The sequence below is a fragment of the Zootoca vivipara genome, chromosome 7 (genome assembly GCF_963506605.1).
Source record: "Zootoca vivipara chromosome 7, rZooViv1.1, whole genome shotgun sequence".
NCBI classification, from domain to species: Eukaryota; Metazoa; Chordata; class Lepidosauria; order Squamata; family Lacertidae; genus Zootoca; species Zootoca vivipara.
Window position 1 is genome coordinate 20,421,416 of NC_083282.1, and position 17,440 is coordinate 20,438,855.

The 17,440-nt window shown below is 40.9% G+C and overlaps 1 protein-coding gene across 5 annotated transcripts in view; it reads left to right on the plus strand.

The window, feature by feature from the left end:
- The window catches only part of FNBP1L (formin binding protein 1 like), a 75,347-nt gene that overhangs the window by 31,061 nt on the left and 26,846 nt on the right, over positions 1–17,440 (plus strand). For all 5 annotated transcript variants that reach the window (XR_009557875.1, XM_060276716.1, XM_060276715.1 and 2 more), the window contains exons 3-8: positions 6,325–6,378; positions 8,673–8,820; positions 10,245–10,307; positions 11,000–11,104; positions 12,946–13,074; positions 16,630–16,776. Coding sequence is in view for 4 of the 5 variants with exons in the window: in XM_060276716.1 (XP_060132699.1) it covers positions 6,325–6,378; positions 8,673–8,820; positions 10,245–10,307; positions 11,000–11,104; positions 12,946–13,074; positions 16,630–16,776 (646 nt within the window). In the remaining variant the exon portion in view is untranslated. The remainder of the gene's footprint in view (positions 1–6,324; positions 6,379–8,672; positions 8,821–10,244; positions 10,308–10,999; positions 11,105–12,945; positions 13,075–16,629; positions 16,777–17,440) is intronic.

Consider the following 17,440-nt stretch of genomic DNA (forward strand, 5'->3'; position numbering starts at 1 on the left):
CCTCGGGTGACAAGCACAGGATCCAGGATGGCTCATATGGGGAGAGGCGGTCTTTATAAAGTATTGAGGTCCTGAGCTGCGTAAGGCTTTATAGTGGAGTGGGTGGCATTGTGGTCTAAACTACTGAGCCTTTTGGGCTTGCCAATTGCAAGGTTGGCGGTTCAAATCCACGCGACAAAGTGAGCTCCCGTTGATCTGCCCTGGCTCCTGCCAACCTAGCAGCTCAAAAGCACACCAGAGCAAGTAGATAAATAGGTACCACTGCGGTGGGAAGGTAAACGGCATTTCGCTGCGCTGTGGCACTCCTCACGGTGTCCCGTTGTGCCAGAAGCGGTTTAGTCATGCTGGGCACATGACCCAGAAAACTGTGGGCAAATGCCAGCTCCCTCGGCCTGAAGCGAGATGAGTGCTGCACCCCATAGTCACCTTTGACTGGACTTAACCATCCAGGGGTACCCCTTTTACCTTTATAGGTCAACACCAGCACATTGAAACTAGTCGACGGCCAGTGCAGTCGGGCCAGGATTGCTAGTTGCCCTGGTGCATTTTTATGCATAGCAGCCTTTTTAGGAATTTAGTGCCAATACTAAGGTAAAGGTAAAGGGACCCCTGACCATTAGGTCCAGTCGTGACCGACTCTGGGGTTGCGCGCTCATCTCGCATTATTGGCCGAGGGAGCCGGCGTATAGCTTCCAGATCATGTGGCCAGCATGACAAAGCCGCTTCTGGCAAACCAGAGCAGCACATGGAAACGCCGTTTACCTTCCCGCTGTAGCGGTTCCTATTTATCTACTTGCATTTTGACATGCTTTCGAACTGCTAGGTTGGCAGGAGCTGGGACCGAGCAACGGGAGCTCACCCCGTCACAGGGATTCGAACCGCTGACCTTCTGATCAGCAAGCCCTAGGCTCAGTGGTTTAACCACAGCGCCACCTGGGGCCCGTCAGTGCCAATACTACCGCATTGCAAAATGGCAGAACCTGGATTAGCTATCTGCATGGCAATTAGTAATCTGTAGTTGTGACCCTGCTCCACTGTCAGTCCAGTCTGTCAGGGCGTATGCATGCGTGTGCTTTCCCGGTAAGTATTTTCCATTCTTATCTGCAACACACCAGAAAATCTCTTCAAAAGACTCTCTGGTTGCCTGGTTACAGCATTATTGTTTCGTCTCCTGAATAATAATGAGTTAGATTTTAAGCCTTCCCACTTTGCTCAGCTCTGTGAGCAGACATAGAGATTAAAGATGGATAACGTAACGTAGAAAGGTATGGCTTTAGGTAGCTTAAGAATGACATTTCCCTCTTTTTGGCCAGATCTATCGTCGTCTACCTTTAGTATATGTTTTCCCAAAACAAGCAATGTAGTTCAGTATCTAAAAATTCTTTAATATATTCAGAGTGCTGCACCATGTCATAATAAATCTAATATTTATATTTGTATTTGGTAATATGATAATAAATACCCAACAAATTCTACAGGAACACATTTCATAGCATGTGAACCCTTTTCACCATGGGAATGCTTTCAGCTGGGGTTGCCAGCCAGCTAAAGGTTTTTTAAAAACTGATTTATCATTTTTGTGTTTGCCAGTTTGTCGATTACAGTGGTACCTTGACTTACGAACGACTCAACAACCGAATTTTTCGACTTACGAATGGGGCAAATGGCCGCATGTTTACGAATTACTCGACATCCGAACGGAAACCGCAGCAGTTTTAGATAGGGTTTTTTCAACTTGCGAATTTTTAGATGGGGTTGCTTTGACTTACAAATTTTTCCGGTTCCAATGTATTCCTATGGGAAATCGCGTTTCCAATGGCGCTTTTCGGCCTACGAATTTTTCGACCTACAGAGGTGCCTTCGGAATGGATTAAATTCGCAAGTCGAGACACCACTGTACCTAAAAATTTGGGGAGTGGGATGGGAAGATGGGGTAGGGAATGGAATAGAGTATCCCAAAGGAGGGTGGCTGCCTAGCTGAACAGGAGCACTCCTATTCGGAGGTAAGGCTACACTGCAACATTTTGTTGCCAGTTGCTTTGTATTAACAAACCCTCCACAAAGGTGCCTTTTGAGATACTAAAGGATGTGTTAATATAATGTATGACTTGACGAACAAGAGATACTACTTAAGAAGGGTCTTTTAATAGCTGAAAAATGGTTCCCCTTACAGTAACGTATCAGAACCCAAGGTGCCTTGAAAAATAAACGTAAGTGTCCTTAACATTCAGACTCGCTGATTAAAATTGTCTCCTCCCCCCCCAACTTTGATTTATCAACAGACTCAGCTGATTAAAACTTGCATTCAGAGTTAGAACATTAGGAAGGTAAAAAACCTAACAAGCTCCTTCTAAAAATAACTTGTTTTTGCAAGTAAAATCATGGCTACAAAATGCACAGGCTGTTATGGCTCAGTGCATTATTTGTGTAAGGTAACTTCCCTGTGGCCTATTACTGAAGCATGAGAGTATAATCTGAATTTTTAAATGCACAAAACTATAGCCCACTCAATTTGATGCATAATAGTGAACTCCTTACTACGTGCATTCAGCGATGACTCAAACCTTTGGGATGCTGAAATACCAGCTGAGAATCGTTTACATCAGGGGTCCCCAAACTAAGGCCCGGGGGCTGGATGCGGCCCAATTGCCTTCTAAATCCGGCCCGCGGACAGTCCGGGAATCAGCATGTTTTTACATGAGTAGAATGTGTCCTTTTCTTTAAAATGCATCTCTGGGTTATTTGTGGGGCCTGCCCGGCATTTTTACATGAGTAGAAAGTGTCCTTTTATTTAAAATGCATCTCTGGGTTATTTGTGGGGCATAGGAATTTGTTCATATTTTTTTCAAAATATAGTCCGGCCCCCCACAGGTCTGAGGGACAGTGGACCGGCCCCCTGCTGAAAAAGTTTGCTGACCCCTGGTTTACATTTTATCCAGTGGTCCACCTTCATTGTTGTTAGGTTACATTGGTCCTGTTTAACAGGGCTGTCTTAAGCATATGCAGCGCTGAGGTGCAAAGATCCCCCCGGCAACCCCCCCCCCGGTTTCCCATTCCCAGGCTCGCAGGAGGGTGGAGCCGGCCGGCTGGCTCGGTTGCCCCCAAACTCGCGGTGCAGAGCTGCCGCAGCAGAAGAGCCCACTGTGGCGCTCCGACCAACGGGCAGGCTCTCCCCCAGACTCAACTTGTCTTGACTTGGCGCCCACATGCCCCACACCCCTAGCGCCTATGGGTAAGACGGCCCTGCTGTTTAACTTGATATGTTACAAGTGCATGGTTTTCTTCCACACATGAAGATGGAGTGTTTCATTCACTCATTTCTTTCTTCAAATAAACGAAACAATATAGTTTACCTTCTATCCCTGGCAAGCACATACTGTCATACCTCTGGATACGAATGCTGCGGGTTGCGTACAACACAGGTTACGAATGTGCCGAACCCGGAAGTAATGGAATGGGTTACTTCCGGGTTCGCGCATGCGCAAATGCGCTGAATCGTTACCCGCGCGTGCGTAGAAGCGGGTTGCGTCCTGCTCATGTTGCGAACGGGGTTCCGGAACAGATCCTGTTCGCAACCAGAGGTACCACTGTACAGTGAAACCTCTAATTAGGGATGTAATCAGTTACGGAGGTCTGTCTGTAAGTTGATCTGGGTTGCTGGTAGAAGCGCTGTTGTGCACAGGCGCATTTGGCGGTAGCACGCTTTTGCGCATGTGCAGACAACAGCAGCCTCTTCTGTGCATGCATGAATCACGGCAAACCCGGTATTTACTTCCAGATTTGCCGCAGTCGCAACTTGGATCGGGCCCACGTAGAGGTGGTTGTAAGTAGAGGTTCTACTGTACTTGGTTTGTTGAACATTAAAACTAGCCTATTTTTTCCAAGCCATTGTTGTTGTTGTTACAGCAGAGTTGGTGCCTGTTTTCCCCCAAATAGCATTAAATTGGAGTGTTGCCCTACCTCCCCCTTAGTATGTAAGTATGAGCATCCAGATAACTTTAATGTCTGTTCCTTGTGTAATATATTTTGAACCCCTGCCCTTATCTTATATTTGACATTAATGTTGAGCCCAGTATGATTGGGTTTGTGGCACTTTACATTGACTGTGGACCAACTAGGTTCTCATGCTTCTGGCTTGGCTGTGCTAGTTCTTGGTCACGGAAGAAGAGCAGCTGCACAAACAAAGCGATTTGTCAGAAATTCAGAATTTTCCTGGGAAAGTACTGTCAAGTTTGCAGCTATTTTCCCCGAGGATGAAATTTAGTAAAATGCTATTTCAGGACTTTGGCATGTTTGTGTGTGTTATGTTTCTGGATCATATAATTCTGCTTGCATCCGTTCTTGACATCTATTCTGTTCTGATAAATTCCAGAAAGTCTTGCTTGTGTAGCTGCACCTTCCTTGCATTACGTGGTTGTGTTTCCATTATCTATATTGCCCCTAGAAACTATTTGGCACTTACGTAATGCTACTAAACAAAAGTGTGATTTGTGGGAGTCTTAGCTTTGGAGTGGGCCTTCCATACTGCAATAGTAGGGTTTCCTAAACTTATCATAGCCAACTGACTTCCCCTCTAGAAAGAAAACCTATTTACTCCCATAAGGAAAAAGGGAACTGAACATCACTGTTTGCTGTGATGTATCACACAATTCTTTCTTTAGTGTGACCTAAACAAAGCTGTACATTTCATATACAGTCATACCTTGGTTTTCAAACAGCTTAGTTCTCGAATGTTTTGGCTCCCGAACGCTGCAAACCTGGAAGTGAGTTCCAGTTTTCAAACGTTCTTTTGGAAGCTGAACGTCCAACAGGGCTTCCGTGGCTTCCAATTGGCTGCAGAGCTTCCTGTAGCCAATCTTTGGTTTCCGAACGTTTTGGAAGCCAAATGGACTTCCGGAACGGAACAGATTCTGCTCAACTTCCAAGGTACAACTGTACTAGTAGACACAAGTGCTTTTTGAAGAGATGGTTTGAGAACCCAGATCTCTGGTATAACAGAATACATTTTCATCAACATTCTATCATGGCCTCTTAAACTGAATGTGTTAACCATATGTTAATGTTTAAATCAAACTATCTTCCATGGTTTCCCTTTGTGGGGAAAGTTTCCTATTGTCATCAGCTATTGCTATTTTTAAATAACTCAAAAACCTATTTATTTCTTCATTGCTAACTTCTGTGACTTTTCTTTCCCTGGAATTATGTGAATGTTGTAGTGTTTAGACGCAATATAACTTTTATATACCCAATGAGTATAGCAAGAGAGTTTTTGACTTTTAAGGTTTGGTAATAAAACCAGGCTCCGTAGTGGGACTAATAGCCCAAGGGGAAAGTTGTACAGAAGTTTAGTTCCATTTCTTTAATGCATCGCTTGGGGAAAGAAAATAGATTTCCTGCTGAAGAACATGAAATATATACATTATTCCTTTGTGGGAATATTTGTGGGCAGTGAAGTAACTTGAGGCCTCTGGAATCCTTGGAATTCCTGCTGAACTCTTTAAAATGTATTAAACTAGGCATTCTGTTACTGCTGCTGCTCTTTAGCATCATCTGGAGAATAGTCTATTCTGTCTGGCTGAAACAAGGCATCTATTTACCATTCTGGAAAGAAGCTGCTAAGAAGTGTATAATACTTCATTAGAAATTAATTTGCAGTGTCTATAGGATAATTCTCTCCCCCTCCCCCAACCTCCCTTTGTTTTAGTCGTTCTACTCTAGATCAACATAAGATAAAAACAATAGGTTGGCTTTGTTCCTAGTTGCTCAGCGGTGGAACAATTTCCCCTTCTTCCTGCTTGCAACATTTGCGAGAATTCAGGCACCCATGTTTATTAGTACCAAGGGCATTGTGCATTTATTTTGTCCAGAAACAGATATTAAAACATGCACCTCACTTTGATGCTTTTTGTAGATCTCTTGTACGACAGCTCCTCAACCTGTAATATTGTAAACAGGAAAATAAGCTTTTTTTATGTTTTGGTTTCTGAGAAGAATAAATTGTGACTTTTTCATTATAACAAACTACATCTTTAGCGTGTACTCCTGGATCCTTGTTTCTGATAAATTGTTTATTGTCAAGAAAAACATCTTAATGTTGTGAGGAATCGAGGCATATTCTGACGGAGGTGCTGGCGTTCAGAAATGATTACATCACAGGGTGTTTATTGAAGTAGATCCTCTTCACAGGAGATATGTGAACTGTAAACTGAGGACAAAGGGCTGTTTCCTTATTCACCAAGTTTGAGACTGATCCTTAGACAAATACTAACAGAAGTTTATTAACGTCCTTATTTAGTAGAACACTATGTTTTCTTCCCTTAACAGAAATCTGGTGAAGAAGTACTGTCCTAAACGTTCATCCAAAGATGAAGAACCCAGGTAAAACAAGCATTAGTTTTCTATTGTCTGTCAGGAAAAAATATATCACAATGTTCAAGGAGTGTTATTCTCTGGACATACTTTGAATGAGGGTCTCAGTCCTAAATATTTTTACACATGTATGTACCTTTGTGATAGGCTGGTTTGTTTGTTTTTACCTCCACTTGCATGGTAGTAAGCTCAATTTAATTCAATAGGACTTACTTGCAAGTAGACCTAGTTGGGATTGTTCCGTTAATTTCTTAACAGCTTACATTAGAGTTTGGTTTTTAATGACCAAATATAAGGGGTGTCTCTGTATTCAGAAATCAGAAAGTGAAGGCATTATTAACACTTTCTGCACTGCTTTCCAAAGGATGTTGAATATTTTAGTTTTGAGAACGTGTTTAACTCTCCTGAGAATCCCTAAAATTATACCCATGTAGCTTTGGTGTGAATTGTAAGACTTGGTTCTCACACGCAGCAGATGAGGAAGTAAATTAGACTCTGGGCTATACCACATACTTTAGATAGGAAGTAATGGTTGAATGCTCTACCATACAAAAGAAATTCCATATGCAGAAAACTGGCATATTGTGAAGAATGCTAGAATTCTTCTCCCTTGACATCTAGTTTTCTTTGTGGAGTTAATCAGTAGTGTTCCGCATTACTACTCCTCATTGGTAGCCCCATTGAAGTTAATTGACATGGCTAACTTAGGTTCAGAAATTTCAGCGGATCTGTTCTAAGTAGGACTTAGTTGTATATCACAAAGTGTTTTGTAGGGAGAATCACCAAACCACACAATCTCCCATCTGTTATCTGAAATAGGTAAAGCCCAGAAGCCACTTTATCTCCTCATTTTTGCTGTTTTGCCAGCTAGACCTGAATTCATTATTTTAGCAATGTTCTTTTTGTTGCTTTTCTAGACACCAGCCATGGCACATCAATTTTCTTTAGCTCAAAGCCAAACTTAAGTATGGTGACACTTTGCAGTGTCAGCACTCCTTGATTAAAAAGGGGTGGGTTGAGTGCTGTGTAGGTTGTGTTTTTTTTTGAGGTTCCTTTGTGGAGCTGTACATTGAAAACTACTATAGAGCAATGCTGCAAAGCTGTATGTCCTTGTCAGTCTTGGCTTGTTGGGTGGAGTAACTTTCTCTCTATTCTGTACTTTATATAGTTAACAGTCTTTCAGCGTAGTATAAGGGAAAAAATAGCAAACGCTCACCGCCACCGACCTACTAACATTGATCGCTTGGCCATCCTTAACACAGAGAAGAAAAAGTGAAATTTAGGTTATTCCATTATTACCAGCGTGCGACAGCACAGGAAGCATCTTTTTTTTTCCAGATGCCGTGGTCAGAGATGGTTCAAGGCTGATTTTACAATTGAAGCCCATCATTGAAGGAAGACGGTATTCACTGGGTTACAAGAGACCTAATGAGGTTATCTAGCCCAAAATCCAATTATTGATGAGATTTAAGTTTTATCAGCCACACACTATTTCTCATGGAAGATCATTTTTGAGCCCCTCCGCTTCATTTTAACCTTTTTTAAAAAAGAACAAAACAAAACACAAACCTAGATGACAGGGCTTCCGGAAACTGCTATGGAGCTCAAGACCCGACCACTTAAAAAAAAGATGGCAAACATTCCACAGGCTTATGAGGTCTTAAAAAAAAATTACAGTGACATGTTTGTTTGTTTCTCCCCTTCCATACACATTTTTCCCCTTATTTTTTCCTCCTCCTTCCCTCCTCTGCTCCCCCTTTGTTTTAGTGCCAGCAATAGTGTGGCACCTTTCCCTCCAACCAAAGAGGTGAGCAGGCAAACAGGCAGCTGTCTTCAGAGCTGGTAGCAAACTTGTTCAGTAGATCCATCCATCGGGGTGCATAGGAGTGGCATGATTGGCATGTTCCACCCTCAAGATCAAGCAAAATCATCTCTGCAACAAGTTCAGCTTCCCAAGCCTAGGAAATTAAGTCCTTTCCTAGGTTCAGTCCTTCTTCCATTTCGCATCTTAGGAGATACCACTATACTGCAGGGCTTTCCAGGTAGTGTTCTTTATTCTTTTCTACCTTTTGAAATCTGTTTTCTTTCTTTTTTTAAAAGCAACCACAACCCATGTGTGTGAAGAGAAGTGTATTTGGGGCATCCCCACTGTACATCTTTCTCCAATTCATTTTATCAAGGTGTACCCCCCATGCTAATTGTGACATATTTTATGGTCCATTTATGGAACAAAAGCTGTAACTTCCGGATAAATAGAAACATGACATTTGTTTCCCTCCTTCTTCTCCACTGTGTATTGCCAGGTTTACCTCATGTATAGCCTTTTATAATATCCTTAACGAGTTAAACGACTACGCGGGACAGAGAGAAGTAGTAGCAGAAGAACTGGGACATAGGGTATATGGAGAACTGATGAGATATTCCCATGAACTCAAAACAGAAAGGAAAATGGTAAATCATGAGGGGTTCACGATTGTAGCATTTACGCGGTTATTCTTTTCACTGTTATCAAGGTCTCGTCTGTTGGACCAACTCCTCTTTGGTGTAGTAGTGGTGCACAAATTTGAGTTGCATGGTTTTTTCCATACTTCTGTGACAAGAGAACAGTGTACAGAATGAAAGGCCGCCCAATTTAATAAAGCATTGCTTGCTATGTTATCTTTCAGAATGTTTGTGCTGTGCATTCCTCCAGGTGCCTGCTTAGAAGCCGGTCCCACTGCACAGCATTCAGGAATAATGGCTTGTCCCTTAACTTGGGTGCGTTTTAGGACTGCAGCCTTTTTTATATGTACTTTGATTGTATGCTGCCTCCTCAGGTGTTATGGAGAGCTGGAATACAAACAACTGAAATAAAAATCTTTGTGTTTTTTATTCTGTGGACAACTGTTGTCTGTTGTAAAGGCATTTAAAGTACAGTTGTACCTTGGTTCTGGAACACCTTGCGAGTTGAACGTTTTGGCTCCCGAACGCCGCAAACCCAGAAGTGAGTATTCCGGTTTGCGAACCTTTTTTGGAAGCCGAATGTCCGACGTAGCTTCCGCGGCTTCTGATTGAGTGCAGGAAGCTCCTGCAGCCGATCGGAAGCTGCATCTTGGTTTTCGAATCTTTCTGGAAGTTGAACGGACTTCCAGAATGGATTCCGTTCAAGAACCAAGGTACAACTGTATCTTTTAATTCTCACACATTGGTCTGAGAATTAAAAACGTGTGCCACAGCCAAGAGCCATGCATTTAAGGGAGCTGCATGTGCCGTTGCTGGTCTTTGCCACTGTACACCAAGTTATTTTTATCAGATTATAAAGTCATGAGCCTGGGCCCTTGTAGATTTGAATGTTGCTGTCTGGTGCTTAGAACATTTTAGGTACTTTTAGAATAAAATGCTAACTAATGATACTGTTACTGTTAAGTTTTAATAGCTTGACTCCATCAGGCACGGAGATGCAGTATCAAAAACTAAAGACAAATCTCCGACTGCACTCATGGTGCAGTTTCCTTGTGCACATTTATAATGTCGCCATAGAAATAGGATAATACTTTCAAGTAGAACTGATGTTTGTCCAGTTGTTTCACTTTAACAAAATGGGTGGAAATCCAGTTCCTTCTGCTGCATTTCAGTAGATTGGAGAGCAGTGGAAAGTGTGGAACGTTTTTCTTTTGGAGGAAGCAATGTGCATTGTGGTTTTTCTGCATCGGGTTTGTTTCCTCTGTGCAGTAGTGAGGAGGAAATAAACAGACCCAAGTAGGTTTACTTTGAGGTACAAACTAGGCCACTGTTGTTGTTTGGGTTTCTTTAGTACACGCAAGTAAAAGACTGTAAATGCTGTATCAGATTTTGAAAGAAAAAAAATTAAAACCCTCTCGTTCGTAATTTCGCAGCACCTTCAAGAGGGTCGAAAGGCTCAGCAGTATCTTGACATGTGTTGGAAGCAGATGGATAATGTAAGTTTTCTTCTCTCTTCTCACCCCTGTCTTTTCCTGTTTACTTTTAGGATTACAAAGTTTGGTGGGCAATTGTTAAATAAATTAACCGAAGATTAGCTTTGTTATCATTGAGCCATCCCGTTATTTCTTTGTTAAATAGACCAGATATATCGCTGTGTTTGCAGAGATCATTACAGCTCATAACTTTTCAATGTGCAACCTATTGCGCAATTCAATGTGCAGTTCAACAGGAATTCTGCCTTGAAGGATTTACAGACTTCAACTATGTCAGAATTTATTGAAAATGCCTCCCAGCCCTATGATTCTTAACATGGTTGCTGAAACCAGCCCCCAGCACAGTAGAATGGAAGATCTAAATATATGTTGCTGTCGGGATCTTTTAAAAACAGTGAGGATTTTGCAAGTGTCTTTTATGAGGCTTGAATTATAATTTCAGTATTCTTCTACTTTTTTTTTGTTTGGCTTTGCATAAAAATCAAAATGAACTACATAAGACAAAACCTCACTTTTGTTTAAAAGTTGTCAGTCATAGTATACTAAGAAATTGGTGGGATTCCACCATATTAAATAGTTGAGTGAGAGCAAGTATATGAGTGTTTATATGGGTATACACATTTGAACTTTAGCGTGTCTTTTTATAGTATTTTGTAAATAATAATAATAATAACATGCTAATGTTACCATTGCAGAGTAAAAAGAAGTTTGAGAGAGAGTGCAGAGAAGCAGAAAAAGCACAGCAATGTTTCGAGAGACTGGACAATGACACTAATGCCACTAAAGCAGATGTTGAAAAGGTTATTATTATTATTATTATTATTCCTATAACGGTATTCACATTTTTTCAAATATTGCTATCTTTTTAAAACTTAATGTGCCAACCAAGGTGGTCAGTGAATCAATGGCTGCATTCAGACATCATGTTTTGTTATTCTCCAAAGGTTTGGAGGATCAGGAACAAATTCTGTGTGCATTTGTCCTAACACCACCACCTTCATAGGGCCTAGTTTATTAAAACGGTTTCTCATTTGATCAAGTCACGGTTTGCTGTTTCATCTGAATTGGCGGAGCGTGGTTTGTGCAATCTCTTCAAACCAGAATCGCAAGCCACAGTTTTGCTTTTTGGTTTGCTGTTCTGTTTTGGAGGGTTTGCCAAAGCCATAGTTTGCAGATTCAGAAGTAGCAGAGAACTGTGGCTTGATCGACCAGGACATTTCGTCCAGTGGAAGTTGCAGTTTTTTTGATGGTATCATCTTGGTTGCCACTGGTGAAAAGAAAACTTTAGTGGCTGAAACAGGAACTTTCAGCAATATGGGGTTGTGTGCCATATTTGTTGTCACTTGAAATGAATGGTATTGTACAAAGTAGACAGTCACATATTGTCTCCCTTTCTATATGTGTACATGGCAGTTCCTTATTTTTGGTCATTTTTAAATGTTTTGTTTGAGAATAGCATGGAGAGATTCACATGCCCACCTTAAAAAGTCAGATGCTTTTCTCCAAATAAGAGCAAGCTACTATTTGTCGAAATGATTACAAGAAAATAAGTGATAAAATATTGTAAATATCTAGCTTAGACATATGTATAAAATAAGAAATAAAAATTGTATTTGGAAAATGACAGAAACAATGCCAACGAGAAGGACGACTGTAGAAAACAAGAAAGAAGAAGGGAAGTCGTAGGGTTGGAATATCGGGAAAGGAGAACAATTTCTTTTTCCTCCTTTTTCCTCCTTTATTTTGGAATTTATCTGTTGGTCTTAATACATGTAATCCATTTTGTTTTTTATTACCTATTAGGATGTGTATATATTTGTACCATTTGTGCTACACAAATGGTACAAATATATACACTGGAAATGACAGAAAAAATATATACACTGGAAATGACAGAAAAAGAATTTTTTTTTAGTGGTTATGTAGTAAAAATTTAATAAAGATCATCTTAAAAAAAAAGAACAAGCTACTACAAATGTTTTGGAGTGGTTATGAATGTTTATAAAGAGAAGTTTATACACCTTAGGTTGTACTCAAAGCTCTGGGGTTCCTCTAATCCAGGGGTCAGCAAACTTTTTCAGCAGGGGGCCGATCCACTGTCCCTCAGACCTTGTGGGGGGCCGGACTATATTTTTTTTGGGGGGGAATGAATGAACTCCTATGCCCCACAAATAACCCAGAGATGCATTTTAAATAAAAAGGACACATTCTACACATGTAAAAACACCAGGCAGGCCCCACAAATAACCCAGAGATGCATTTTAAATAAAAGAACACATTCTACTCATGTAAAAACATGCTGATTCCCGGACCGTCCACGGGCCGGATTTAGAAGGCGATTGGGCCGCATCTGGCCCCCGGGCCTTAGTTTGGGGACCCCTGCTCTAATCCACTGAAGCAGATTTGGGTACAACACGGGGCAGGGAACAAAAGGTGGAAAAGTCATTCCACTCATGCATTTATTTAGTTGAATACTGTCTGCTGACCCTGCAAATGGTAATATAAGGTAAAGGATACAAGGGCATCTCCAGGGCTCATGAAATGTGATGGCATTTCACTTACAATGACCATGTTGCTAAGTAAGATTTTGTTTAAACAGAAGACTTCTAGAAAACGTTGTCATTGAACTGTCTCTTATTAGGCAAAGCAGCAATTAAATCTCCGTACACACATGGCTGATGAGAACAAAAATGAATATGCTGCCCAGCTGCAAAATTTCAATGGTGAACAACACAAGCATTTCTACATTGTCATTCCTCAAATCTATAAGGTGGGTTTTAGATCTAAATTTTGTTTTTGATCTTTATTTATTGCATTTGTATACTTCTACTGGGTGCCCAAAGTACTTTACAATTTTAAATATTAGGGGGAGGGAAACATTATTTAAACTGCTAAAAGTGTGACAGTGACTTCTAAGCTCATCCACACTGCTGCTCGTCACATGATTTCTAGGCACAGGTCAGAAATGTTTTCCTTTTGTGCCTTTGCTTTCCACAGGAAAACCCACTGTTTAGTGCTGAATCAAAACAAACATCAGTCTGAAGAAAACTCAGTTGACGTTTGTTCCCATTCAGTGCTAAACGGCCACTTTTCCTGGGGAAAGTGGCAGGAAAAACCTTTTGGACCCATGCTTAATTTGAGATGGTTTGAGAACACTGCTATAAACATAAAAATTGTAAATGTTTTATCAACACCTTACATAGTTCTGCTTTAATCGTTCACTGTTAATTTACATTAAACTAGGATTTTACAGTATTTGAAAAGTTATCTACAATAGCATATCATTGGTCCTGCTTCCTGACATTCCCTATTGTTTTTAAATGAAGTAGATTATTGATTTCCATTCATTCGCCGCTCCTGTATACTTAATTTTATCCTACATCATCATTATCAACTTTGCAGTATTCAGTTGCTCCCACAACTCCCTGGTTCTAATTTCCTTGGCACTTAAAATTCTTGCCATTGCTAAAATATGCAGTACTTTCGTTTGATATATTTGTGGAACAAAGCAACCATGTAAATAAGCTACATTTTTGGATACAAAAAGTTTCTCCTTCATTATATTAATTTTTAAAACTCAGTTTTCCCTTTTTATCATTCGCTTACATGGCAATCTGTTCAAGGGTGTTCTAATTTGATGAACCAATAGAAAAAATGTTTGTATTAATTTGCACCCCGTCCTGATATATTAAACATTCCTTCACCAATATTATGCTAAAGGGGAAATTTCTGATGCTAGCACTTCTTTTTAAATCTATCCCAGGTTTTTAAGCATGTGCCAATAACATAATTGTGTCTGTAACAATGGTTTTTCCTAGTACCGTACTTCCACCCATTCATAATAAATTCTTTACTGTGGTATTCATTGCTGTTTCTCCCATTGGTCTATAATATGAGTTTTCATCCCTAAACCACTGAAGGACTACAATAGCTCCATTAAATCCCCCTCTTTCTATGCCTTACAGCTTACATTTTTAGGTTCCTTAGCTCTTTTTAACATTCCATATAAATACATTGTTTCTGCCATTCTTGAATAATTTGGTGTGAGGTTTCGGAGCAGGAAATTTTGGCAGTACACAGACTTTTATTGTGTTGGTTCTGCCCAATAAAGACAGTTTCAATTTTTTTCCATGTCTTCATATCTGTTTCATTAGCATTATGTAATTATGTTCACACAGATCCTCCAGATGTTTTCTTTAGCATTGGGTTATTGGCAAGGGAAGTATCATGTTTGCTGAGGTTGCCTCTACACCCTTGTGCAAATTAATTGAAACAAACAATGTAGTTTATTGTACAAAACTCACATACAGTATACATGTACAAAACTCACATACACGTACATTAGTAACGGATATGACCTCCGCTATTTTTAAGCAGCATTTGAACACTGTTTGGCATGGAGTCTACTACAGTAATACCTCGGGTTACGAACGCGATCCGTTCCGGATCGCAGTTCGTAACCCGAATAGTTCGTAACCCGAACGCGATGGGCGCCGCCATTTTGCGCATGCGCAGATCGCGCGCCGCTTCTGCGCACACGCGCGCGTGGCGAAAACACTTCCGGGGTTGCGCAGTTCGTAACCCGAACTGTTCGCAAACCGAGGTGGTCGTAACCCGAGGTACGACTGTAGTTTTGAACAGTCACTGTTGATTTTTGGATCCCTGTACCACCCTTGAATCAGCGCCTGAATGAGCTTCTCCATAGCTGTACAGTCTGCAGCACGGAGGTGACTTTTGCATATAACCCACAAATTCCCAATGGGATTTACGTCAGGGGAATTCCCTGGCCAATCAAGTACCTGTATTTGCTGCTCTGTCATGAATTTCTTCAGCACTGTCGACGTGTGACGGGGTTAGGTCGTGCTGCAATATCCCAGTACTGTCAGGATACCTCTTTTCCAGCTCTGGAATAACTCTTTCATAGAACCTCAATATATTGTGGTAAGCGCATCATTCCTTCTATTGGCTGCAGGCTTCCGACACCATAATGATCAACTGACTTTTCATGTTTTGAGCACAGGATTACAAGTAAGATAGAAAACATGCTTTGTTTCAATTTGCACAAGGGTGTACATTGTAGCAGATGGGGCATCAAGTGGCTCAAAGCAAATTACCTCTTTGAGCCTCCCCTCCCCCCAAGAGTAGCTACGTCAATGTGCTCTCACACCTGGTGGTTCTGTTGCTGAATGCCAAGTAAGAAAACCATCTTCCTCGCCAAGAAACCTATTTGCCTGGAAGCCAGATGTGAGCTACAACTCCTCGTGTTGATAAGATAAAATAGATACTTATATTGTCATTGTACATAGTACAACGAAATTGAATGCCATCCCATAAAAAAACTAAGCAAAAACACAATTACAGCCACACACACACATTGGGCCAGAGAGACAGAATTGTTGGAGTTGGAGAACTGCTGATGGTGGTCTTGCAAGACTTCAGGGACCATACCTGGTCCGCCTCAACTGCTCCAGCTCAGCACTTCATGGTCACCATGACAAACATGGAGCTATCTCAATATATTGTGGGGCCAACACATATAAGTCAGTCATTCCCTCAGTCTGGTTTTTGCAACGGAGCAGATGAGGTAGCTGTCAGGGGAAAGTGTGCATAGGATTGCAGCCTCTGATTTCTTTCTGAGGTTCTTAACCACATCCCCCAATTATTTTAGGTTCCTCCTTCTTTGAACAGCATCTTGTTTAAGAAAACACCGATAAGCCATTGCAAATGAACAAAATTTCACTGGAAGGCTATCGTAACATTTACAAGGAAACACACTGAAGGAAAACCATGTTTGCTTCATAAACATGAGGAAATTTTCAACAAAATATTGGTTACAGGATAATATAGAAGCTGCAGCAGTAAAGTCTGCATTCCGTACATGTAAAAACAAGCCTTTTATTTGTGATGTAAAATGAATCTTCTATAGATGACAGGTAGTTAGAACAACATAAAATTTAAGTAAATGAATGAATCTATTACTAATTCACTATGAAACTGAAAGTGGGAGCTTTTCATTGCCTTGCAGATGCTAAAGAGGGAAGGGAGCATTGGAGTTTTCATTCTTGCCACATCTTATTTTCCTAACAGGAAACTATGGTTAGGTTAACCTAACCATGGGTTCAGTTAAAATGAATTTTGGTACACTCCTATGTCACACCAAGCCTAGGTAGAGGTTCTTTATTAAAGAATCTGGTACAGGAAAGCAAACTCAGCAAATTGGTGATGCTTTAAACAAAATGGGGAGGAACTGTAGCCCAAATATATGAGTATCTGAATAGTACTGTATTGTCATAAGAATACTCAGGCCTTTTCTTTATAATTTTAGCATCTTCAGGAAATGGATGAACGAAGAACCATCAAACTTAGTGAATGTTATAAGGGGTTTGCTGATTCTGAGCGCAGAGTTATCCCAATAGTCTCGAAATGTTTAGAAGGAATGACTGCTGCTGCAAAATCGGTTGATGAACGCAGGGTAAGTTGACTTTATTTTGTAGGATTCAGATTATCAGTGCAGAACTCATTGCTTTGGAAGTAAATCTGACTAATTGTGGGTCTGATCATGTCCTACCATGACCAGGCAAGGAATTAGACTGGTCAAGCCTATGAAACTTGTGTTCCATGAAGCCAAACCAAGCAACAAAAACAGAGGGTTTATCAAGTCTCTTGCGTACCATAACTCTGGCAGACAGCTTTGTTGGGTCATGAGACCTAGTGCAAGTAATTGTGGAAAGGAGTCTGTGTTTTATTCAGACTTTTTTTTTTTTACCCATTCTCTTTTAACCTCTCTCCCTCTCCCTCCCATTAATTTATGATGCCCCAAACTTTGATTTTTCAACATTTTGCCCAATGGAGATTATGTTGCTGGATGCTGTTGATTGTATGAGTCTGTTCTTGCAGACATCATTAATCTTGAGATGAAATTTCTTCAGCAGTTTGAGTAATCTCAAACTTTGGATGGAGGTACAGTGCTACCCCTGGTAACAAACACCTCGGGTTACAAACACTTCGGTTTACAGACTCCGCTAACCCAGAAGTAGTACCTCGGGTTAAGAACTTTACCTCGGGATGAGAACAGAAATTGCACGCTGGTGGTGCGGCGGCGGCAGCAGCAGGAGGCCCCATTAGCTAAAGTGGTA